The sequence below is a fragment of the Littorina saxatilis genome, linkage group LG3 (assembly GCF_037325665.1).
Source record: "Littorina saxatilis isolate snail1 linkage group LG3, US_GU_Lsax_2.0, whole genome shotgun sequence".
In the NCBI taxonomy this organism is placed as follows: Eukaryota; Metazoa; Mollusca; class Gastropoda; order Littorinimorpha; family Littorinidae; genus Littorina; species Littorina saxatilis.
In genome coordinates, this window is record NC_090247.1 from 72,119,397 (window position 1) to 72,144,684 (window position 25,288).

Genomic DNA, 25,288 nt, shown 5'->3' on the forward strand with positions numbered 1-25,288 from the left:
TCCCGATGACGTCACATGTAGTTGAAACGAAAAGGTCTGTGAAGCCAACACAAAGTAGTTCGTCTATGAGTGTCATAAAATTCAACATGCTTTGAAGAATTTGTTCTTATTTAGACATGGGTCGCTTTGATTTATGTGAAAGTTCTTTTTGCAATCTATGATGAATACGAATATCGTACAGTTTCCTTGAGGGGCGACAAACACGATATCACTACGCCAAAAATAGTCCTGCTCGGGTAACCTCGAACCTCGTACATGATCAAAAGATGGAGGCGATGATTCTTAACTCGTAAAATTCCTGCTTGTTAATACCGAGTTAGGGATACCAAAGCAAAGAAAATGTCTGTAAATGAACCTACAACCTCTTCTAAATCACCGCTTGGATCAGGTACGACACTTTTCGACGTATAAAGTACGAACATTTCACACAAACGTGACCTACCTCTATCACGAAATTTGGATTTTCTGTTGCAGAGCTGTTGTTCCTGATCGCAAGATTTTTGTCAAATGGTCCCTGTCAACAAGCAGCTAACGTAAGTAAACTTTCATTCGACTTTTTTTGATTGTGTGGTTGATTTGATCTAACAAGGATCTGTTTTCTTTTTCAGGTTCTGGTGCAAGAGCTTCAAAAGCACGAGGTAAGAAGCACATCTTTGTGCCCGCCATATCCCTTCTTTGCTCGACCAAACTTTGTCCGCTTTTTCCGACTGTTTTTGCTCAAATTTACATGATATTTGAACAGATATATGCTTGTATCCATTTTTAAACGAAACTACGATCATTTTGAAAATTTTTGAAAAATTTGTTTTCTGCAGCTTTTTCCAAAAGGATGTGATTGGGAAGGAAATCCACGCACCAGAACTTACGATGAACTGGTAGGTATCAGAAAACAGCAATATGAATGAAAAATAGTGGTAACTTTTGAAAAAATATACCAGGCAAGTATGAAATGAACATTATATTGAACCTGGCACAATAGATAGATTATTATTTGCTTTATCTGAGAGAACAAAGTGTATTTTATTTAATCCACTCAGAGAAAAGTTACAATTATTTAAAATTTCAGTATTCTTATGATGGAGGGACAACATAGTGGAAAGGGTGATGGCTGCAGGCATTTGGAGACCAGCCAACCAAAACTGCCCTTACATGTTTCCTACCTCTGTGACCTTAAACATGGGAAAATGCTCTCTGATTGGCTGCTACTTTTAGTAACCGAAACTAGGTCACGGTAACCAAGGGAGCTAACCACAAAATAATCTTGCCAAGCAGGGAGGCTTCCCCCCAATTGAATATATTTTGTTGTGATAAAATTATTTAGTTGTTTTTTTTATTGAAGATTCTTTTGCTTCACTTTAATTTGTGAATCTTTAATTAATTTGTATTCTTTCCTTTGGTTATTTTATACCAGAGAGTCTTCTGACCTGTTCAGCAACCCTCTGGTACATAGAATCTGAAGCTCATAAAAAATGTGTCTACCAAAAGAAAACAATGATTAAAAGAATTTCCAGGGACACAAAATATACAGGGAATTTCAATATTAACAAGAAAACAACAATAAGAAACCAAAACAACCATGAACACTGTATTCTGTATTCATGTAAACAAGAACTTAAAAGAATAATGTTGCTGGTGTTGTAATCTTGTGTTCACTTAAGTGCAACTAGGAACACATGATTTAGATATATATATTAAATAATCAATATGTGTCAGCAAGGTTTTAAAAGAAAAAGAAGCTAAAAATGTAAAACAGATGGCAGAAAAATGAAGGAATTCAACCCACCTTGCTCTACAACATTAACAATTGTCTGCTGGAAGTGAACAATGATCAACCTACTGTATGATACTTTTAACACTGGTATGCTAGGAGGAACATTATCTGTCGTGATAAGCCTTTTATATAAGTCTAACATACTTTTTTTTTCCCAAAAGGACTGATTGTTTGAACTGTACAAAGGCCAGTAAGGGTGACTTCTAATTCTATAAGACTTAGTGACAAAGCAGAAGTATCCATCATTGTCGGTATGAAACTGCATAACAATTAACACTGACAGAAGCACATGGTTGAAGTCGGCTTAAATAATCATAATTTATATGCAGAGGATTAAACTTGATGGCTATTAAAGTATTAGGCCAACCAAAAAAAATTGTCTGTTTCTGGTAACATGGCTAAAAAAAAATAGGGTAGGTAGGTAGGGATTTTTTTCTTTTCTTTTTTTCCCCAAATGTAGACCAATAAAACTAACTTTAAAAATCGCGCAAAGAGACTGGATTCACTATACATAGAGACAAGACACTCAACACATTTACAAATCTGTGACAAAGACTGAAAGAGTATGACATGTTTTTCTTTGTTTACCTGGTCTGATATTTCCATGATGAAACAGAAAAGAAGACTTGAGACATCTTACATCTTGAGCTTGGACAAATGGGAAAATTTTTTGAGTTTGGAAAAAAAAAGTTTAGGGTCGGCGCCGAAATTTAGGGTCGGTCGGGTGACCAGAAACAGACAATTTTTTTTTTGGCCTTATGCACTGTTGTGTGTTTGTTTTTTGTTTATGTTTGTTTGTTCTTTCTTCATTGTAGATTCAGGCGTAAGAATTGTCCTCTATTTGGGTGCAATCCTCCGTTTACAAACCTTGTGAATACATTTTTGATAAAAAGAATTTTTTAAAAAGTGTTTTTAACATTTATTGTTTATTTTTTTTATTTTCAAGCTGTAAGTGTACTGAATACTCCACATGTGTAAATCCCAGCCTTATTTTGCAATTTAAAAAAAAAAGGGAAAAAATTAAGAATGTTGCTTGTTAGATGTTGCATTTGATTTACACTTACACCACAGAACACTCTCATACTTTTTCGTTTTTTGGGATTATTTTGTATTTTATTCTTATATCTGCATAGGTTCGCATGAACGGTCATGTGGGGCCAGACTACCTTCTTCAGCTATGTCAGCGCCTAGGCCCTCTCCTTGACCAGTTGGTTCCCACGGAAACGCATGGTGTGCGTTCCCTTCTTGGTGCCGGAAAGACGTCTTTACTCAGGACCCCTGAGAGTGAGTAGCCTTAGTATGAGTTGTTAGCTATAAGTATAAAACGAGTGAACACAATCCAGTTTTGTTTTAATTTGTGTGTCATGATGTGCACACTGCCGAGGAAACTGCTCAATTTTGAGGAAACTTGTGGTCATGCATTGTGTTCAGACATTTAAAATACATCGTAAAACATTACACAGCTACACACGCATGGGCTAATAATTAAGAATTGCAATGTTTAACTCACATGGTGTCCTGTCTCATGTCTCCACACTCTGACATACAGGTAAGTGTCACCCAATGAACAGACGTTTTTCATTTCTTTAATTCGTCTATTCGTTACAACCGTTAGTACCCAACATTGGTACTTGATCGTTATGGTGAAATTCTGAAAGAACAAACAAAAACCATACTCAGAACATTTGTGAAACAAAATACTTTTCCAACTCAAGGGAAGTAATCAAAATCACACTCACTAAACCACCTTGAAGTGGAGTACATCAAAAATGAAATGAACAAATATCCAAAAAATAGAACAGTGTACGATTTCCAACAATTGAGAGGTTTTAGGCAGTAACTCTTCTGCAAACTCTTGTTAGAGCGTCTTTGCTATTAAATAAACTTTTCTCAACGAAAAAGAGATCTACAATGATGTCAAACTGCCCACAGTCTGACGTAACCACAACCAAACTGGCACTTCGAGTCACGAAATCTAAATACAAATGAAAGGCATCAAAACCAACCTAAATCAAAGTCTTGGTCATATAAAACCTAGAATATAATAATACTGAGTTGTTATCCTCATATATTTTATAAAGAATAAGATTGCTTACTTGTTGTGTTTTTACGGGTTTTGCCGACAGAGCTAGGAGCTAGCTGCTGCCCGGTTCGGCAGACGACACTTGCGAAAGCGAGGTCAGAACCTTACAATTTGCGGATCGTAGCACAATAGGAATGAAACAAAAGTAAAAATAAATTCTGGTTACAGTACACATGGCAAAATGTTGCAGTGCATGAAAATCATGTTACCAATGCAATGAAGCAATGAAATAAAATAAACAGATAAATAAACAGACTACAAACATGCCAAGGGGCAGAACATTAATATCTAAATTTGAAGAACAGCAACAGGATTTGGTCATCTTGATCCCTGTCAAATATTTTGTTACATTTTTCTGTATTGTTAATTTGTAAAATCTGCTGATAAAACCAGTGGCTGATGTTTCAACCAGTGAGGGTAAATACTTGTAGCAAGGTTTTGTGTGATAAATATTGCTGTCATTTATTTCCAGGTGTGAGAAAGACGATATGGAAGCTGACACATTTGATGGTGGTACAAAATGGTTGTACACGTCTCAGGCCAAAAGACCTTGTTCAGCCTTCCATGGGTTAGTTTTGACAAGCACATATTGTAATGCTTGTGTGGAGATATGCATTGTATTTAGAGCTGTATTTGAATATTTAAATAAAAAGAAAACACACCAGTAACCAGGTTAGGTACGTTTATATCAATAATCAATATTTCGGCACGTTACTGCCTTCTTCGGGATTGTAAGCTTATAGAAAGAATGGAATGACGGCACATTCCGTCATTCATTGTATTTGTATAGTCTGAATGAGCATGTTTTCACAGAATAAAAGGCACCTTGTGTCAAAATATTAAGCTGTTTATATTTTGAAATAACTAAAATCAGAATAATCATAGTGATGATAAATATACATCGAAATACACTATCGTTTTGTCTGACTTTGTTTCTTCTTTTACTTTGGTGGAAAATTAAATTCAAACAGTAGTGTGTGTTGAATTTCTTTTAATAAAATGGTGGAAAAAATCTTACATGGAGCTTTCTGTTACAGTTCAGTGTTTTCACGCGCGGCGGGCTGTGGGCACTGGTATTACGCCAAATCAGATTCCTGCATCAATTTACACCACGGTCAGCATGCATGACCGCAAACTGGGACACTTGTCTGCTGTGTACTGCGTCACATTTGACCGAACTGGGCAGTATATTATTACTGTGAGTGCATCAGTTTTTATGCTTTTGTTTTCTATTATGTTCTTTAAAAAAAAAACCTATTTCTTTGTTTTATTATTATATCTGTTTTGGAGATTTTTAAATCTTATTTTATAATCACAGTTGGTGCCACTTTGAAACTAACGATTCTTCTGTTTGTTTTTGACAGAGGTCACATCTCTGTGTTGAGTGAACTGTACTTTAAACTTTGAATTGAAATTTGGAGAAGTTGCTCAGAATTGATATTATTGAGGATCCATTCTTATTTGTTGACATGCATGAGTAAGTCCAGAGTTAGGGATAAACACCCTAACAATGCATGGCATGTGGCTGGTATCACTAGTGTTAGTAAGTGTTACATGCATGAGTAAGTCCAGAGTTAGGGATAAACACCCTAACAATGCATGGCATGTGGCTGGTATCACTAGTGTTAGTAAGTGTTACATGCATTAACGCCAAAAAAAAAAAAGGTGTGGTTATGGTAACATAGCCCCAAAAAATAGGGTAGGAAGGCAGGCAATCACTTTTTTTTTTAAAACTTTTTTTCTAATGTGTACAAATTAAACCTACTTGACAGGGAAATAAGTGTGCGACTCGGGCGCTTTCGCTTTCATTGCGTTTTCTGCACGCGTTTTCTTTTTTTTTCTCTTTTTTTTGGACAAATGTAATAAAAAGTTATAGGGTCGGCCCCTAAAAATAGGGTAGGTCGGGTTACCGTAACCACACCTATTTTTTTTTTTAGGCCTAACGCCAAAATGTGAACACAGAACAGGAAGGTGACATTCCTGTTATGTTAATAAAGAAGGAAGGCTACCAGTTTGGAGTTAGCTCGCTGCTTTCTAGCTTCTTTCTTTTTGTACTCCAGGACTTTTGTCCCTGTGAATTTATACTTAAATAGCCAATGTTCTTTTTTTGGGGGAGTTGTGAAAGAGTTGCTTTTCCTTGTTTTCTCGGAAACACAATGTCACGTGTAGCTTACCTCAGTGTTTCTTTCTATGGAAAAACACAATGTCACGTGTAGCTTACCTCAGTGTTTCTATGGAAAAACAAAGAAAAAAGAAGGGAACGAAACTCTTCCACAACCCATTACACCCCAACAGTTATTTCCAGCCGGAATTTGTCTACAGTGGAACCCCCCTTTTAAGACAAGACACCCCCCCCCCCCCCCATTTTAAGACCTGATTTTCTGAGATTTATTGAGGTCTTAAAAGGGGGGTTCCACTGTACTGGAAGCTGCACCTTGTATTAACAGGGGGCAGACGATGCACTGGTGAAGATCTGGCACGCTCGCAGCGGTCGTCTCCTGGCGACACTTCGTGGACACGCGTCAGAGATCACAGACATGGCCATCAACTACGAGAACACTCTGCTGGCCACAGGCAGCATAGACAAGTACGTCAGAGTGTGGTGTCTAAAAACAAAGGCTCCCATGTCTGTTCTTCAGGGTCACACCGGGCACATTACCACCGTACAGGTCAGTCATGTTCCATATCCCCCCAAAGCTGTGTATGGTTGCCTGACTGGCAGGGTAAAACGGTCAAACATGTCAAAACCCACTTGTGCAAAAACATGAGTGAACGTAGAAGTTTCAGCCCATGAACGAAGAAGAAGAAGATGTTGGATAGTTTTGTGATGATACTCGTTAGCAAATCAGGAAGATAAGTAGCAAGAGCTTTAGCAGGTAGAAGATGCTGAAGTCTTTATGCCTTGCTTTCTGTTTGTCCTACTATATCGACTGCCAGCGTATTGTAAATACTTGAACGAAATTTTTCAGTTGTGTGAGTAATACTTCACTTAATAAATTTGCGTTTGCTCCTGAAGAAGGCAGTTTGTCGCTGCCGAGATATTGATAAAGAAAGACCTAACCTGGTTACTGCTGTGTCCTCTTCTTGTTTCGATACTTCACTTGTCTTTGTGTTGGCTTTTTCAATCTCTGCAGGACATGTCTGAAAAAGGCGCAGTTTCTGAAAGAACGCGCAGATAACTTTCTGTCTGAAGGTGTTCTTTCTTTATTAAGAATTTTGTTTGTTTTGCATTTCAGTTCAGTCCACAGTGCAAAGGCGACATTCGCATCCTCATGTCTTCGGGGTCTGATGGCTGCGTTTGTTTCTGGTTGTGGAATGCTTCTACAAACACCTTCAAGTAAGGCATGGTGTTCATGTGTACTTGCTGAATGGTCGTGCTGATCCTGAAATTGAACCAACAGTCCGGAATTGATCATAGATTGCATTGACTAGCAATATCTGGTTATTTAACAATAACAGTCTGAAAACGATGGAAATTACATCAAGGACCGGTTGAAATTGCTATGACAGATTATTCCTTCACTGTGTGTTTGATGTCATTTGAGTGGTAAAGTGACAGTGTCAGTGACGGCTTCAGGTTTTGTACTTGTAAAGAAATACTGCAGTCACTATTTGTGTGTGTTCACAATGTTGTCAGCTTTCCATCTGTAGGATCTTGAGTACTACTGTAATTTATCTTCAAAAGGCGTGTGCAGTGAAATCTGTGAACCTTCATTTGAAGACTCCCTCTACATCAAGAAGTGATTTGTTCAGACTTTCTCTTCAGTATCAGTAGATTTACCTCTCACTTTCTTGTGAGACAGGAATATGTCTGATTTTGGGAAGTTGCAAAATAGAAGTACGGTACAGCAGTACCTGCGATGTGTGGACCCTCCCATGAGAGGACACCTCCCTTCAAAGGACACCTTCTCTTGTCCCTACTCTACCAAAGTGTACCTGTCAGGACAGGCCACCTGCAATGTAGGGACACTTATGGCGGGTCCCAAGGGTGTCCTTTCATCACAGGTACCACTGTACCGTTTTTTGCCTGTGTTAAATCACATGCCATTGAGTGTTATGTTTTCTTAAAACCATATTTTCCTTTCTCACAACAGTCCAAAGCCCAAGAAGTTTGTGGAAAGGTCTCACGCAGGGGCACAGATGCTGTGTACATCCTTCAGCCCTGGTGGAATTTTTGTGGCCACAGGGAACTCTGATCACGTCATCCGTGTCTACTTCCTATACGCCTCTGAACCCTGCAAAATTTGTGAGCTGGAGTCACACACAGTAAGTATGAGTATGCTGGTCAGTGTTACTTGCTGATGTTTGATAAGTTAAAAAGTGAACATAATGAATATGGAAATTGGCAAGTGGTTTATGTTTCTCAGATCTTCAAATAGCGGTCTGTCTCGTTAGTTTAAAGGCATACTAACGCACTCCCGTGTTTACAAAGTGTAGTTTGCCCACAATCGATGTCAAACGTACCATAAGACCATATAATGACGATACGTCACCATGCGCGGACCATAATACATGCATTACAGCTTGTTCTAGCCTCTGAAAAAGTGAGGATGTCAACAAAGCCGCGGTGTTCTCTCCCTTGCATCAACGTTACATGTGTTGCCAAATCTATAAATAGGACGATCCAGATCAAAATGAAAATTCAAATATCTCAACATTTAAGGGGTCCTAGACCACAATATTTTGCAGGGAACTTAATTTAGTCTGTCTCCAGCTGTTGGTAAAGCAATTAGCGTGTATAGTCATCGAGTACATATGGCTTTAAGATTCATATCTGCACACAAAATACAAAGTTTTTCTTTCTGTAACAGAACAAAGTGGACAGCATTTGCTACAGCAACTTTACCAACCGCTTTGTGAGCGGCTCGGAAGATGGCACTGCTCGCATTTGGCATTACGAAAGGCAGGAGTGGAGAGCCACAATCCTCAGCATGGCCACAAAACTCAACAGGTTGGTGGAACAGCTGTGCAAGTGATAGAAGATTTATTTCTGGGAGAGTCAGACCAGGGAACCCATACGATTTCGGCGTATTTTGTACGATTGATTGTCTAAAATACGATCAGTACGGTCGGTGGAAAATAAATACGATCAAACATTCATAGACTACTTTTGTTCACAATCGTAACTTACAGGCAAGAGAATCTTCTGCCGTTTGGTGGAAATCCGCCTTTTTGATGAGCCCCAGGGTCATTTCTGAGATCGGTGTAAATCCGTTGAAAAAATTGGGGGGGGGGGGGGTACGGTACTTTCATCCGCGTAACAGCTTCCATCGGCGATAGTTTATTCTCAATTGGTTTATTCTTATTTGGACTGAATGTTGCTTGTACGAAATTTGCCGAGTAGAACCCAAGGATGATAAGAATGCTGTCGGAAACAGCCGAGCAAGTGGTTTTATGCTTGTTCCGGAATTTGCCGAAGATTTCCGAGCGCTTTATTTGTTTTTACGGATCGTGCAGTTTCTAGACCACGCGCCATTTTGGTCACCATGCATCGACAAATTACGAAAAGCGAAAAGGCCCTTGCGGCCGAAATCGACTCAAGTGTGAAAAACAAATGGAATTTTGGTTGGCTTGAGGAGAGAGTGAAGACTTCGATCTGGTTGACGAAAGGCAAAGTCTAAAACGAACACACAGGGGAGCTCTCTGTTAACGATTTTGAACACATTGGTGAAAAATTACTGCAGCTTCAAGTGCACTGTTTTGTAAAGTTAAGGTGTCTCCTGGTGCACGTTTTAGGTGTGGAAAATGCCAAAAACCCTCAGCTTAAGCCTCAGCCTCAGCTACGGTTAAAAAGCTAGTAGCTAATTAAATGATTGCTGTGGCAATGACATGAAATTTTGAAATTAATGGTTGAATGACAAGAAACATACCATTTTAAAGAGATTAACATTCTGAGCACATAGCAATTTGTTTTATTTAAATCGGTGCAGTAGTTGTCGAGATATGGTCATTTTAGTTCGAAATCACTTTGCTTTGAGCGAACCTCTTCAGGCTTTTGATCGGCCGAGTTTCGCATTTTTCGGGTCCAGTTTTGCGCAGCATAATCGTTGGGAATAAGTCATTTCTCGCACGATTCTTTTGATTATTGGCTTAAATGAAACAGAAGTTAATGTTTTATAAACTGCATTTTAACCGTGTTTTCAGACCATATTTTAGTGAAACTCACACGAGTAATATTCACCGACATGCTGACGGAGATGTAGCTTCCGGTGGTTCGCGGTTTTTTTTATGGGAAAGATGTAAGGCTTTCTCTGATTGGTTGCACAATATCACAGCCCTCCAATGAAAATTACGGTATTCCGAGCAGTTTGAAATGAACTGGTTGTCTGCAAAGAGTGACGCGAAAATGGCAGCGAGAGGCAGTGAAGACGAACACGCACTTTCACACTCAAAATATTCCAAAACACATCTTTTATTAATTTCATACAGTAAACTTTGTTTTTGAATCATTTCTTTATTCATTCCTTTTTATTTGATACATAATATGTGACTCACAAACATCAATTATGCCAATTATTTTTCACTCAAAGTGAAAAAAAAGTGCCTTTTCACTGTGTCCTCAGTTGACGCTGGGCGATGTGGCAATGCTACTACAAGTGCAAAACAGGGGTTCCCAGGTCTGGAGAGTATGTTTGTGTAAGAGTAAAGAGAATTAGAGAGCTGGTAAGGGACAATTTCCAAGGTATGTGTACAGTGGAACCCCCCTTTTAAGACCTCCATAAATCTGAAATAATTAGGTCTTAAAAAGGAGCGAGTCTTAAAATAGGGGTACATTTAGAGAGGTTATGGACAGAAAATCTGAAATAGCATGGTCTTGAAATGGGGGAAGTCTTAAATTGGGGGGTCTTAGAGGGGGGGGGGGGGGGGGGTTCCACTGTATTTGGCATAAGTGTTGTGTAAAAGGTGCAGAGGATGGAGTCTTTAGTGTATGCAGACCTGGGAACCCATACGATTTCGCCGTATTTTGTACGCATGATTGTCGAGAATACGATCAGTACGGTCAGTGGAAAAAAATACGACCAGAAACATTCCTAGACTACTTTTCTTCACAAGCCCATCTCGAAGCCGATCCAGTATTTTGACACATGATTACATTTTTGTCAGTAAACATTGAAAAAAAAGCATTTGTTTTAAATGTATAGGTAAAATTAATCAATGGTGTGACGGACGCGTGTGAAGCATGCTTTAATCATGGATGTTCATATGCTGTGTGGAGTACGCTCATTTTTCTGAAAATACACCAAGTTTGTTTGAGAATACTCCAAGTGCAAAACAGGGGTTCCCAGGTCTGTGTATGCGTGATATTCAGGAAACATGGAAGCCAGAGTTGCTGTAGGAAGTCTGCAACAAATCTACATACAACATACTTGAAAGTCTTTGTCTTAGATTAGGTTCTGATTTGTATTTGGTCTCTTCTCACCTTTAGTTTAGCACTGCTTGTGAAAATGTTCACCTCTATAGACCACGAGAAATAACTCACTCCATGTAATGGCCAAACTTCAGCAGTATAATGCGAAGAAGTGTTCCTCATTTGTTTGATGGTATGCAAGTGCTTGTGTTTTTTATAATTCCAAACAGTTCTAAATTCTTTTTCTTGAGGCATCACAGGGGTTGTCAGGTCTGCACAGGGGTCATTACTGTTGACTGGTATTTTCAGTGATGGGACGGAAATCCTGCCAGAAGACAACAGCAAAGTAGGGGACCATCTGCGTGTTACCATGGTGAGCTGGAACCTGGATGACTCACTGGTAGTGACGGCCGTCAGTGACTACACCATCAAAGTGTGGGACTCTCACACAGGCAAGCTTCTGCACATTCTCAAGGTAAGGCAGACCTCTCAGATGGATTTTTTTTTTAGTTTAAACACCGTGTTTGTGTGTGTCTGTGTGTGTGTGCACATATAAATAAATGTGAAAGACTCGAAGGGAGAAAGAGGGAACAAGTTATAAGGAGAAAAAGTACTGGGAACAGATGTACTGGCACATATCTGCATATATATAAAGTTATGTGAAAGACTCAGAGGGTAAAAAAGGGAGCATGTTATAAAGCGAAAAAGTACTTGGAACAGTACCGTTTATCTCCCCCGAAATCGGCGTATGCTGCCTGAATGGCGGGGTAAAAACTGTCTTACACGTAAAAATCAACTCGTGCTAAAACATGAGTGAACGTGGGAGTCTAAGCCCATGAACGAAGAAGAAGAAGTACCGTTCATCATTTGCGTAAGTGTATAACTTCTTCAAATAAACTAAAAACATGGATCTGGGTCTTGTGCATTCCAAGGGCAATGGAAAGCAAGCAGCGTTAACACACTTGCAGAAAGAACACTGGTCTTATTTGTCATGAAGTGGAATGGTCAGATTCATTTTTATGTAACTGGAGCAGAATATTTTCAAAGTGTGATGTGCTGGACCCATTGTACTGTGCAGGCCCATGAAGATGTTGTCTATGTCCTGGACCCGTTGTACTGTGCAGGCCCATGAAGATGTCTATGTCCTGGACCCGTTGTACTTTGCAGGCCCATGAAGATGTCTATGTCCTGGACCCATTGTACTGTGCAGGCCCATGAAGATGATGTCTATGTCCTGGACCCATTGTACTGTGCTGGTCCATGAAGATGATGTCTATGTCCTGGACCCGTTGTACTTTGCAGGCCCATGAAGATGATGTCTATGTCCTGGACCCGTTGTACTTTGCAGGCCCATGAAGATGATGTCTATGTCCTGGACTCCAACCCAGTGGACGCTAAGATCCTGCTGAGCGCAGGCCACGATGGCCATATTATTCTCTGGAACATTTGGACTGGTGTCAAGATCAAAAGCTTCTTTAACAATGTAAGTGTTGCTGATGTCAAGGTGAAAGATGCCTTGCCGTGCTGTTTGGACATCAAGTGTACCCCTCCTCCGCATGGCAATTTTCCTTGTTTTTATAAGGACAGTAACATTTTGAGTCTTAGTCCCTTAAACCACTTTTATTTTCCTGTTAGAATGTAAAGGCAATATATTGTGCTAGCTCATGAGTAGATTCCCTTGAAAGTCTTTCGTCTTGGGTTTTCATCTCTGGACTGAAACTACCGGCAGTGACAGCCTGCATAGTCCAATCAAAATGATGATTTCTGAGATTGTAAAACAGAGGTTGCACTCTACTTATTTATTATTAGTTAACAAGAGTGAATTATCTCTGTACTTCGTTTTTCCTTCCTGTTGTTCTCGTTTTTCTGTAGTTTACGCATACTTGTTTTGATCATATCTGATGCATTGGTGTACCCCTGGCCGGTCGACCGTCCAATAGTTCTGACAAACCAATGTTTTTGTAGCATAGTTTCAATCCAGGTCCAACTGGCCTTATCTCTGAGTCTGGAAACAACACTGCTGTATGTTTTCTTCATGTCTTTTTTTTCTCTCTCCAGATTCAAGGTCAGGGTCATGGTGCAGTGTACGACTGTAAGTTCACACCAGACGGACAGAGTTTCGCTGCCACAGATTCTCACGGTCATCTTCTCTTCTTTGGCTTTGGTGCTAATGAGGAAATCAAAAAGGTAACAAACTCCTCCCTCGTTGTCATCGCACTTCGTTGTAGAATTAAGAATAGAGACAATCCTGTCATGTCAAAAAAAAAGTAGACAAGATTTGATTTTCATTTTGACCACAAAGTGTACAACTGATATGGATTTTTGCACAGCCTGCGTGGGTGAGCTGAAAAATGGGGAAAATAGGACAACATGGTTGCTGAAATCCCAAAACAGACACAGTCAGCATTCCAAAAGAAATATCAGTAATTGAAAAATAGAACATATAATTTTTGAGAAAACAAGACATTCACATGTTAAATGTCTTGTTTTGTCAAAAAATAAATATTTAATAAACCAACCTTTCTTGTTTTTTAATTATGGTTACTGAAAGATTTATTGTAGTTAATCCGTCCTGCAAAGTATTTTGCTGTCATGCTTAGGATTCTTTTACTTCCCAGCTTTCCACTCTATGCTTAGTGATTTTCTAACAACGTTTGTCATCCTGCTTCAGGTGCCGCAAGAAGTATTCTTCCACACAGATTACCGGCCCCTCATCCGCGACGCAAACAACTTTGTGCTCGACGAGCAGACGCAGCAGCCTCCTCACCTCATGCCTCCCCCCTTCCTGGTCAACATCGACGGCAACCCCTATCCCCCCATCTTCCAGAAGCTGGTTCCTGGTCGGGAAAAACTGAAAGAGAATCAGCTTGTGCCTGAGATTGGAATCAATGAAGCTGGTAAGTGCACTGTTTTGTAATGCATGTGCCACTGTTAGTCATACATTCCTGAATGTTTTTGTTTTTTTATGCTTAGTTATGGAGGCCTGAGAGGGCAGTACAGAAGGGCGATGTTGCAGAATATAATTATTACAGAAGCAACCTAAAATTCAAAACATAAACGTGTACTCACCCGAGTCGAAGTTAGTGTAGAATTCCACGATGTAGTTTACAGGAACGGAGGGATATGTGTTCCCACGTAACACGTAGTTTCGGTAAACTACGAGAAGTGGAATACAGTGGTCTATAGACCAAAACATCTTACAAAACTCAACAAGTGAGAAAATTTGAAATTGAGGTCAAGTTGTGAACAATATGAACAAAAGTCTGAGGAAATGAGGTGTTAAAAGTATTACGAATCTGAAAATGGAGGATCCTGAAAAATGACATTGTAAATCTTAAAGAGAGAAAGACTTGAAATAGAGGTCAAGTTGCTGAGAATGTCATGAAAAGGTCTGAGACAATGAGTGAGTACAGTGGAAAGCCTGTCTTACGACCTACAAGTCTGAGAAATTCAGGTCTTAAAAAGGAGGGGGTCTTATAATGGGGTCAATTTGCATAAATTATGAACAGAAAATCGGGGAAAAAAACCAAGGTCTTAAAGGAGGTTCCACTGCATAACGAATTTTAAAATGGAGGGTCCTCAAACAGAAGTTTGACTGTGTTACAGGTGACTCAGAAGTGATCGGCGACCAGGACGCCCTAGAAGCTCAGCGAGAGGCAGCAGCAGCGGCAGAAGCTCTCCACCTCCAACAACACAACCACCTCCCTCCTCCCTCTCCTCACGCAGCAGAAGCCCAACCCACTCCACACTTACACCAAAGTCCAGTGGAGCCCCATCAGCAAGACCACGACTACAGCAGGCATGAGGTCGCTCAGGAAAACGCTCATCTTCGTAACGGTAGAGACGATGAAGGGTACGATGAAGAGACTGATGACGAGGAGACTGAGGATAGTGATAATGATGATGAAGGAGGAGGAAGGCTTGACGACCGAGCACGGCCTAGCATTGACGAGATGATTTTGCGGCTGCAGCAGGAACAGGATGAGCGGATTCTGGCGCAGGGAGGGGAACTGCCGATCGCATCGCCCCCACCACCCCCACCCCCACCCCCTGTCATGCCCGCTCCTGCTGCACCTGCTGCACCTGCTGCTCCTCGTCCTGCTGAGAGACGATCATCAGAAGGTGAGTAGGCTGGGGAATTCGTTTTTTCTTTGCTTTGCTTTTTATATTTAGTCAAGTTTTGACTAAATATTTTAACATCGAGGGGGAATCGAAACGAGGGTCGTGGTGTATGTGCGTCTGTCTCTTGTGTGTGTGTGTGTAGAGCGATTCAGACTAAACTACTGGACCGATCTTTATGAAATTTGACATGAGAGTTCCTGGGTATGAAATCCCCGAACGTTTTTTTCATTTTTTTGATAAATGTCTTTGATGACGTCATATCCGGCTTTTCGTGAAAGTTGAGGCGGCACTGTCACGCCCTCATTTTTCAACCAAATTGGTTGAAATTTTGGTCAAGTAATCTTCGACGAAGCCCGGACTTCGGTATTGCATTTCAGCTTGTTGGCTTAAAAATTAATTAATGACTTTGGTCATGAAAAATCTGAAAATTGTAAAAAAAAATAAAAATTTATAAAACGATCCAATTTTACGTTCATCTTATTCTCCATCATTTTCTGATTCCAAAAACATATAAATATATTATATTCAGATTAAAAACAAGCTCTGAAAATTAAAAATATAAAAATTATTATTAAAATTAAATTTTCCAACACTTTCATCTTATTCCCTGTCGGTTCCTGATTCCAAAAACATATAGATATGATATGTTTGGATTAAAAACACGCTCAGAAAGTTAAAACAAAGAGAGGTACAGAAAAGCGTGCTATCCTTCTTAGCGCAACTACTACCCCGCTCTTCTTGTCAATTTCACTGCCTTTGCCATGAGCGGTGGCCTGACGATGCTACGAGTAAAATGGCATTGCGTTTCATTCTGTGAGTTCGACAGCTACTTGACTAAATATTGTATTTTCGCCTTACGCGACTTGTTCTTGTTCTGGATGGTTTTGGTTTTATAAATCTTTTCAGCCCCATGTGTTCTACTTTTAGATTTCTTGCAGACTTTTGTACACCCACCAGCCCTGCAAAATCTTAGCTTCCGTCTTCAGCTGTAGTGTTCATTAATTTTTGAAACCAATTCACTTGCGTTTTATTTTGTGTCATAGCAGAGACTTATTCTTGTAGAAAAGTATTGGTTTAGAAAGGGACTAGCGTGGTCTTTGCTTAAGGTGTTACGAGTGTGTTCAAGTTGCGGTTCTTGCTAATGTTTATACTCACTGAGTTACTTGCCTTGATTGCGACGGCATATACGCACGGTCCAGTGTGCATTCGACAGGGGGTGCCCAATATGTACTGCTAGAACTAAGATACTTATTGATGTCAACTAGTTTGTTTTTAAATGATTTTTTAGAGATCGCCAAATGGTATTGTGTGAATAACATCATTCGTTCGATTGTACGCACGGCGCCGTGCTTATAGTAGCTCTCATTCCATTCCTTCTTTCCGGTATGGAAACAGACGTGTTTCTGGCGAAAGAATCGGCGTTTTCAACTCGCCATATCTTCATATTCATTCATAGAACAACGAAATATGACTTTCTTGTAAAAATTATCCCGAGCCTTGCGACTCTGGTAGTCATTTTGTTACGCGAAGGGATGAGATTCTTCCGCCAATTGGCGGAATTCCGCCCAAAAGTTCGTTCCCAGGACCATTTTTCTGAATCGTCTAAATCCGTTAAGAAAAAATAGGGGGGGGGGGGGGGGGGGGGTAGAGTAGTTGTTGTGGTTCCATTGGATTCGATCTGTAAAGTCCTACCTACAACCCTAAAGTCGATTTTTCAGATCAAATCTCCGATAAAATAATGACAACATAACCTCCGTATCGAAGGAAGTGGACCTTCGACCCGAATATGATCTTTTCATTTGGGACTAAGTTTCCCTTTCACAGAGTGTCTTCATTCCGAAAATTCATAAACGGGATGATTCAGCTGTCGGCTTTAGCCTGCTTAACAAAGATGGCGTCGGTGAGAACATTGACGGAAAGTGAACATGTTTTGGCGTCGGAGATCGACCAGGGTGTGAAGAATAAGTGGGTTCCGAAATGGCAGGAAGAAATCGTCACGTCTGAACATTGCGGGAGAAAACTGTCGCTCCGACTTGGAGATTCTATTAAAACGTTGACTGTTCCGGGAAAGGCTAGATGCACGTGGTGTAATTTTGATCTCAGCTACAAATCCAAAGGGAAGACCACGCTGAAAGGCCATTTGACAACTAAAGATCATCTAACCCATGCTTGAGTGCCATATGTTAGCTGAAGAAGTACTAATAGTTCAGAGGGAAGTAAACTGCGGCCACAATTGCAGCAGAGATAGAGAGAGAGAGAGAGAGAGAGAGAGAGAGAGACAGAGACAGAGAGAGAGAGAGAGACAGAGAGAGAGAGAGAGAGAGAGAGAGAGAGAGAATGTATTCTTATTGTAAATAGTCAGAAATGTAGTTATTGACTGAACTTATTCTTATCGCTATGAGGGGTTAGTTTGCTTGTGTGTGTGTGTGTGTGTGTGTGTGTGTGTGTGTGTGTGTGTGTGTGAGGTTATTGGAATTGTAAATCGCTTGGAGCTGTAAATCTGGACGCGTTATAGAAAAGTTTAAAAAAAAAAGTGTTTTCATTGTTAGGTGGATTTTATCGTTTTAGTACAAGCAGTGGCTAGATAAGACTCACTAAATGTGTGTGTGCGCTTGAAAGCTCGCACGCGTGTTTGTGTGTGTCCATGTGTGTGTGTGTGTGATTAAAAGTTGACGAGAGCGGGCGGGGGAGCGGGGTGAAGGGGGGGGGGGGTGTGAGGTTGGTGGGTTGGGATTGCACCGGGGCACTAAGGACACTAAGTGTTTGTAGTGTGATTCAGAAAAAAAACTACGGGACAGATCTTTATGAAACTTTGCAAACAAGTTTTCTGACCCCCACCCATTCACCCGGATTCAAACACTTGGGTCAGTGTTCTACCAACTGACCTGCTGGGCTCACAAATGATTTGTTTCTTAATTTTTCTCAGCCAAGATATGGGGGTGGGGTTGGGGCGGGAAACATTATTGAGTAAGAAAAAAGGAAACACTTTTTTTGTTTGTATTGTATCAGTGAACTTTGCTGTGTTAAGTGCCGTATTATGATAAAGTGATACTCTTCATTCATTTATCTACACAAAGTAATGTTTCATTTATCATTTGTAGAGCTAACTTTGTCAGTTAGGATCACGTTAAGAATCACAGTGTTTTTCGCAAAATCGTACTTGACAACCCCCAGTAAAAATTTTTAAAAAAAAAGGTTAATAAGGCAACCACCTTTTTTCTTTGCACAGATGTGTCCATATTGCTCGGAGGAACCTGTGCACAAAATGTGTAATGTATCTGTCGAGCGATTTGAACACACAAGTAACCCCTTAACTGTGTGCAGGTCGAGTTGGCTTGAGGCGTATAGGAGAAATGGAGGGGGTGCGTCAGTCACTAGGCAACATGCAGCAACGTGCCACTTCAAGAGACCTGGCGGCTTGGAAGAAGAGAGTGGTCATACAGCCTGTCAACCTTGCCATGCTCAAGTAAATCTTGCTTTTTTGTTCTCTCTTTCTGTTTTGTGTATCTCTTTCTCTGTCTCTCTCTTTCAGTCTCTTTCTCTTTCTCTTTCTCTTTCTGTCTGTCTCTTTATATCTCTCTGTCTGTCCCTTTATATCTCTCTGTCTGTCCCTTTATATCTCTCTGTCTGTCTCTTTATATCTCTCTGTCTGTCTCTTTATATCTCTCTGTCTGTCTCTTTATATCTCTCTGTCTGTCCCTTTATATCTCTCTGTCTGTCCCTTTATATCTCTCTGTCTGTCTCTTTATATCTCTCTGTCTGTCCCTTTATATCTCTCTGTCTGTCCCTTTATATCTCTCTGTCTGTCCCTTTATATCTCTCTGTCTGTCCCTTTATATCTCTCTGTCTGTCCCTTTATATCTCTCTGTCTGTCTCTTTATATCTCTCTGTCTGTCCCTTTATATCTCTCTGTCTGTCCCTTTATATCTCTCTGTCTGTCTCTTTATATCTCTCTGTCTGTCTCTTTATATCTCTCTGTCTGTCCCTTTATATCTCTCTGTCTGTCCCTTTATATCTCTCTGTCTGTCTCTTTATATCTCTCTGTCTGTCCCTTTATATCTCTCTGTCTGTCCCTTTATATCTCTCTGTCTGTCTCTTTATATCTCTCTGTCTGTCTCTTTATATCTCTCTGTCTGTCCCTTTATATCTCTCTGTCTGTCCCTTTATATCTCTCTGTCTGTCCCTTTATATCTCTCTGTCTGTCCCTTTATATCTCTCTGTCTGTCCCTTTATATCTCTCTGTCTGTCTCTTTATATCTCTCTGTCTGTCCCTTTATATCTCTCTGTCTGTCTCTTTATATCTCTCTGTCTGTCTCTTTATATCTCTCTGTCTGTCTCTTTATATCTCTCTGTCTGTCCCTTTATATCTCTCTGTCTGTCCCTTTATATCTCTCTGTCTGTCCCTTTATATCTCTCTGTCTGTCTCTTTATATCTCTCTGTCTGTCCCTTTATATCTCTCTGTCTGTCCCTTTATATCTCTCTGTCTGTCTCTTTATATCTCTCTGTCTGTCTCTTTATATCTCTCTGTCTGTCCCTTTATATCTCTCTGTCTGTCCCTTTATATCTCTCTGTCTGTCTCTTTATATCTCTCTGTCTGTCCCTTTATATCTCTCTGTCTGTCTCTTTATATCTCTCTGTCTGTCTCTTTATATCTCTCTGTCTGTCTCTTTATATCTCTCTGTCTGTCTCTTTATATCTCTCTGTCTGTCCCTTTATATCTCTCTGTCTGTCCCTTTATATCTCTCTGTCTGTCCCTTTATATCTCTCTGTCTGTCCCTTTATATCTCTCTGTCTGTCTCTTTATATCTCTCTGTCTGTCTCTTTATATCTCTCTGTCTGTCTCTTTATATCTCTCTGTCTGTCTCTTTATATCTCTCTGTCTGTCTCTTTATATCTCTCTGTCTGTCTCTTTATATCTCTCTGTCTGTCTCTTTATATCTCTCTGTCTGTCCCTTTATATCTCTCTGTCTGTCCCTTTATATCTCTCTGTCTGTCTCTTTATATCTCTCTGTCTGTCCCTTTATATCTCTCTGTCTGTCTCTTTATATCTCTCTGTCTGTCCCTTTATATCTCTCTGTCTGTCTCTTTATATCTCTCTGTCTGTCTCTTTATATCTCTCTGTCTGTCCCTTTATATCTCTCTGTCTGTCCCTTTATATCTCTCTGTCTGTCTCTTTATATCTCTCTGTCTGTCCCTTTATATCTCTCTGTCTGTCTCTTTATATCTCTCTGTCTGTCCCTTTATATCTCTCTGTCTGTCCCTTTATATCTCTCTGTCTGTCTCTTTATATCTCTCTGTCTGTCTCTTTATATCTCTCTGTCTGTCCCTTTATATCTCTCTGTCTGTCCCTTTATATCTCTCTGTCTGTCTCTTTATATCTCTCTGTCTGTCCCTTTATATCTCTCTGTCTGTCTCTTTATATCTCTCTGTCTGTCTCTTTATATCTCTCTGTCTGTCTCTTTATATCTCTCTGTCTGTCCCTTTATATCTCTCTGTCTGTCCCTTTATATCTCTCTGTCTGTCCCTTTATATCTCTCTGTCTGTCCCTTTATATCTCTCTGTCTGTCTCTTTATATCTCTCTGTCTGTCCCTTTATATCTCTCTGTCTGTCTCTTTATATCTCTCTGTCTGTCTCTTTATATCTCTCTGTCTGTCCCTTTATATCTCTCTGTCTGTCCCTTTATATCTCTCTGTCTGTCCCTTTATATCTCTCTGTCTGTCCCTTTATATCTCTCTGTCTGTCCCTTTATATCTCTCTGTCTGTCTCTTTATATCTCTCTGTCTGTCTCTTTATATCTCTCTGTCTGTCCCTTTATATCTCTCTGTCTGTCCCTTTATATCTCTCTGTCTGTCTCTTTATATCTCTCTGTCTGTCCCTTTATATCTCTCTGTCTGTCCCTTTATATCTCTCTGTCTGTCTCTTTATATCTCTCTGTCTGTCTCTTTATATCTCTCTGTCTGTCCCTTTATATCTCTCTGTCTGTCCCTTTATATCTCTCTGTCTGTCTCTTTATATCTCTCTGTCTGTCCCTTTATATCTCTCTGTCTGTCCCTTTATATCTCTCTGTCTGTCTCTTTATATCTCTCTGTCTGTCCCTTTATATCTCTCTGTCTGTCTCTTTATATCTCTCTGTCTGTCTCTTTATATCTCTCTGTCTGTCTCTTTATATCTCTCTGTCTGTCCCTTTATATCTCTCTGTCTGTCCCTTTATATCTCTCTGTCTGTCCCTTTATATCTCTCTGTCTGTCTCTTTATATCTCTCTGTCTGTCCCTTTATATCTCTCTGTCTGTCCCTTTATATCTCTCTGTCTGTCTCTTTATATCTCTCTGTCTGTCTCTTTATATCTCTCTGTCTGTCCCTTTATATCTCTCTGTCTGTCCCTTTATATCTCTCTGTCTGTCCCTTTATATCTCTCTGTCTGTCCCTTTATATCTCTCTGTCTGTCTCTTTATATCTCTCTGTCTGTCTCTTTATATCTCTCTGTCTGTCCCTTTATATCTCTCTGTCTGTCCCTTTATATCTCTCTGTCTGTCTCTTTATATCTCTCTGTCTGTCCCTTTATATCTCTCTGTCTGTCTCTTTATATCTCTCTGTCTGTCTCTTTATATCTCTCTGTCTGTCTCTTTATATCTCTCTGTCTGTCCCTTTATATCTCTCTGTCTGTCCCTTTATATCTCTCTGTCTGTCTCTTTATATCTCTCTGTCTGTCCCTTTATATCTCTCTGTCTGTCCCTTTATATCTCTCTGTCTGTCCCTTTATATCTCTCTGTCTGTCTCTTTATATCTCTCTGTCTGTCTCTTTATATCTCTCTGTCTGTCCCTTTATATCTCTCTGTCTGTCCCTTTATATCTCTCTGTCTGTCCCTTTATATCTCTCTGTCTGTCCCTTTATATCTCTCTGTCTGTCTCTTTATATCTCTCTGTCTGTCCCTTTATATCTCTCTGTCTGTCTCTTTATATCTCTCTGTCTGTCCCTTTATATCTCTCTGTCTGTCCCTTTATATCTCTCTGTCTGTCCCTTTATATCTCTCTGTCTGTCTCTTTATATCTCTCTGTCTGTCTCTTTATATCTCTCTGTCTGTCTCTTTATATCTCTCTGTCTGTCCCTTTATATCTCTCTGTCTGTCCCTTTATATCTCTCTGTCTGTCTCTTTATATCTCTCTGTCTGTCCCTTTATATCTCTCTGTCTGTCTCTTTATATCTCTCTGTCTGTCTCTTTATATCTCTCTGTCTGTCCCTTTATATATCTCTGTCTGTCCCTTTATATCTCTCTGTCTGTCCCTTTATATCTCTCTGTCTGTCCCTTTATATCTCTCTGTCTGTCCCTTTATATCTCTCTGTCTGTCTCTTTATATCTCTCTGTCTGTCTCTTTATATCTCTCTGTCTGTCCCTTTATATCTCTCTGTCTGTCCCTTTATATCTCTCTGTCTGTCCCTTTATATCTCTCTGTCTGTCTCTTTATATCTCTCTGTCTGTCTCTTTATATCTCTCTGTCTGTCTCTTTATATCTCTCTGTCTGTCCCTTTATATCTCTCTGTCTGTCTCTTTATATCTCTCTGTCTGTCCCTTTATATCTCTCTGTCTGTCCCTTTATATCTCTCTGTCTGTCTCTTTATATCTCTCTGTCTGTCCCTTTATATCTCTCTGTCTGTCCCTTTATATCTCTCTGTCTGTCCCTTTATATCTCTCTGTCTGTCCCTTTATATCTCTCTGTCTGTCCCTTTATATCTCTCTGTCTGTCCCTTTATATCTCTCTGTCTGTCCCTTTATATCTCTCTGTCTGTCCCTTTATATCTCTCTGTCTGTCCCTTTATATCTCTCTGTCTGTCTCTTTATATCTCTCTGTCTGTCCCTTTATATCTCTCTGTCTGTCCCTTTATATCTCTCTGTCTGTCTCTTTATATCTCTCTGTCTGTCTCTTTATATCTCTCTGTCTGTCCCTTTATATCTCTCTGTCTGTCTCTTTATATCTCTCTGTCTGTCTCTTTATATCTCTCTGTCTGTCTCTTTATATCTCTCTGTCTGTCTCTTTATATCTCTCTGTCTGTCTCTTTATATCTCTCTGTCTGTCCCTTTATATCTCTCTGTCTGTCCCTTTATATCTCTCTGTCTGTCCCTTTATATCTCTCTGTCTGTCTCTTTATATCTCTCTGTCTGTCCCTTTATATCTCTCTGTCTGTCCCTTTATATCTCTCTGTCTGTCTCTTTATATCTCTCTGTCTGTCCCTTTATATCTCTCTGTCTGTCCCTTTATATCTCTCTGTCTGTCTCTTTATATCTCTCTGTCTGTCTCTTTATATCTCTCTGTCTGTCCCTTTATATCTCTCTGTCTGTCTCTTTATATCTCTCTGTCTGTCTCTTTATATCTCTCTGTCTGTCCCTTTATATCTCTCTGTCTGTCTCTTTATATCTCTCTGTCTGTCCCTTTATATCTCTCTGTCTGTCCCTTTATATCTCTCTGTCTGTCCCTTTATATCTCTCTGTCTGTCCCTTTATATCTCTCTGTCTGTCTCTTTATATCTCTCTGTCTGTCCCTTTATATCTCTCTGTCTGTCCCTTTATATCTCTCTGTCTGTCTCTTTATATCTCTCTGTCTGTCTCTTTATATCTCTCTGTCTGTCCCTTTATATCTCTCTGTCTGTCCCTTTATATCTCTCTGTCTGTCTCTTTATATCTCTCTGTCTGTCCCTTTATATCTCTCTGTCTGTCCCTTTATATCTCTCTGTCTGTCTCTTTATATCTCTCTGTCTGTCCCTCTTTATATCTCTCTGTCTGTCTCTTTATATCTCTCTGTCTGTCCCTTTATATCTCTCTGTCTGTCTCTTTATATCTCTCTGTCTGTCCCTTTATATCTCTCTGTCTGTCTCTTTATATCTCTCTGTCTGTCCCTTTATATCTCTCTGTCTGTCTCTTTATATCTCTCTGTCTGTCCCTTTATATCTCTCTGTCTGTCTCTTTATATCTCTCTGTCTGTCTCTTTATATCTCTCTGTCTGTCTCTTTATATCTCTCTGTCTGTCTCTTTATATCTCTCTGTCTGTCTCTTTATATCTCTCTGTCTGTCCCTTTATATCTCTCTGTCTGTCCCTTTATATCTCTCTGTCTGTCCCTTTATATCTCTCTGTCTGTCTCTTTATATCTCTCTGTCTGTCTCTTTATATCTCTCTGTCTGTCTCTTTATATCTCTCTGTCTGTCCCTTTATATCTCTCTGTCTGTCTCTTTATATCTCTCTGTCTGTCCCTTTATATCTCTCTGTCTGTCCCTTTATATCTCTCTGTCTGTCTCTTTATATCTCTCTGTCTGTCCCTTTATATCTCTCTGTCTGTCTCTTTATATCTCTCTGTCTGTCTCTTTATATCTCTCTGTCTGTCCCTTTATATCTCTCTGTCTGTCCCTTTATATCTCTCTGTCTGTCCCTTTATATCTCTCTGTCTGTCCCTTTATATCTCTCTGTCTGTCTCTTTATATCTCTCTGTCTGTCCCTTTATATCTCTCTGTCTGTCTCTTTATATCTCTCTGTCTGTCCCTTTATATCTCTCTGTCTGTCCCTTTATATCTCTCTGTCTGTCTCTTTATATCTCTCTGTCTGTCTCTTTATATCTCTCTGTCTGTCCCTTTATATCTCTCTGTCTGTCTCTTTATATCTCTCTGTCTGTCCCTTTATATCTCTCTGTCTGTCTCTTTATATCTCTCTGTCTGTCCCTTTATATCTCTCTGTCTGTCTCTTTATATCTCTCTGTCTGTCTCTTTATATCTCTCTGTCTGTCCCTTTATATCTCTCTGTCTGTCCCTTTATATCTCTCTGTCTGTCTCTTTATATCTCTCTGTCTGTCTCTTTATATCTCTCTGTCTGTCCCTTTATATCTCTCTGTCTGTCCCTTTATATCTCTCTGTCTGTCCCTTTATATCTCTCTGTCTGTCTCTTTATATCTCTCTGTCTGTCCCTTTATATCTCTCTG

At 39.9% G+C, this 25,288-nt stretch overlaps 1 protein-coding gene across 1 annotated transcript in view; it reads left to right on the plus strand.

Annotated features, from left to right (window-relative positions):
• Positions 1-247: 247 nt before the first annotated feature.
• The window catches only part of LOC138963195 (PH-interacting protein-like), a 49,987-nt gene continuing 24,946 nt past the window's right edge, over positions 248-25,288 (plus strand). Inside the window, exons 1-17 of the mRNA XM_070335242.1 lie at positions 248-388; positions 475-533; positions 609-638; positions 816-875; positions 2,905-3,055; positions 4,327-4,422; positions 4,892-5,052; positions 6,302-6,523; positions 7,091-7,191; positions 7,949-8,120; positions 8,666-8,805; positions 11,512-11,677; positions 12,551-12,685; positions 13,261-13,389; positions 13,874-14,099; positions 14,809-15,324; positions 18,649-18,790. Of these exons, the coding sequence (XP_070191343.1) occupies positions 340-388; positions 475-533; positions 609-638; positions 816-875; positions 2,905-3,055; positions 4,327-4,422; positions 4,892-5,052; positions 6,302-6,523; positions 7,091-7,191; positions 7,949-8,120; positions 8,666-8,805; positions 11,512-11,677; positions 12,551-12,685; positions 13,261-13,389; positions 13,874-14,099; positions 14,809-15,324; positions 18,649-18,790 (2,555 nt within the window). The 5' untranslated portion in view covers positions 248-339. The remainder of the gene's footprint in view (positions 389-474; positions 534-608; positions 639-815; positions 876-2,904; positions 3,056-4,326; positions 4,423-4,891; positions 5,053-6,301; positions 6,524-7,090; positions 7,192-7,948; positions 8,121-8,665; positions 8,806-11,511; positions 11,678-12,550; positions 12,686-13,260; positions 13,390-13,873; positions 14,100-14,808; positions 15,325-18,648; positions 18,791-25,288) is intronic.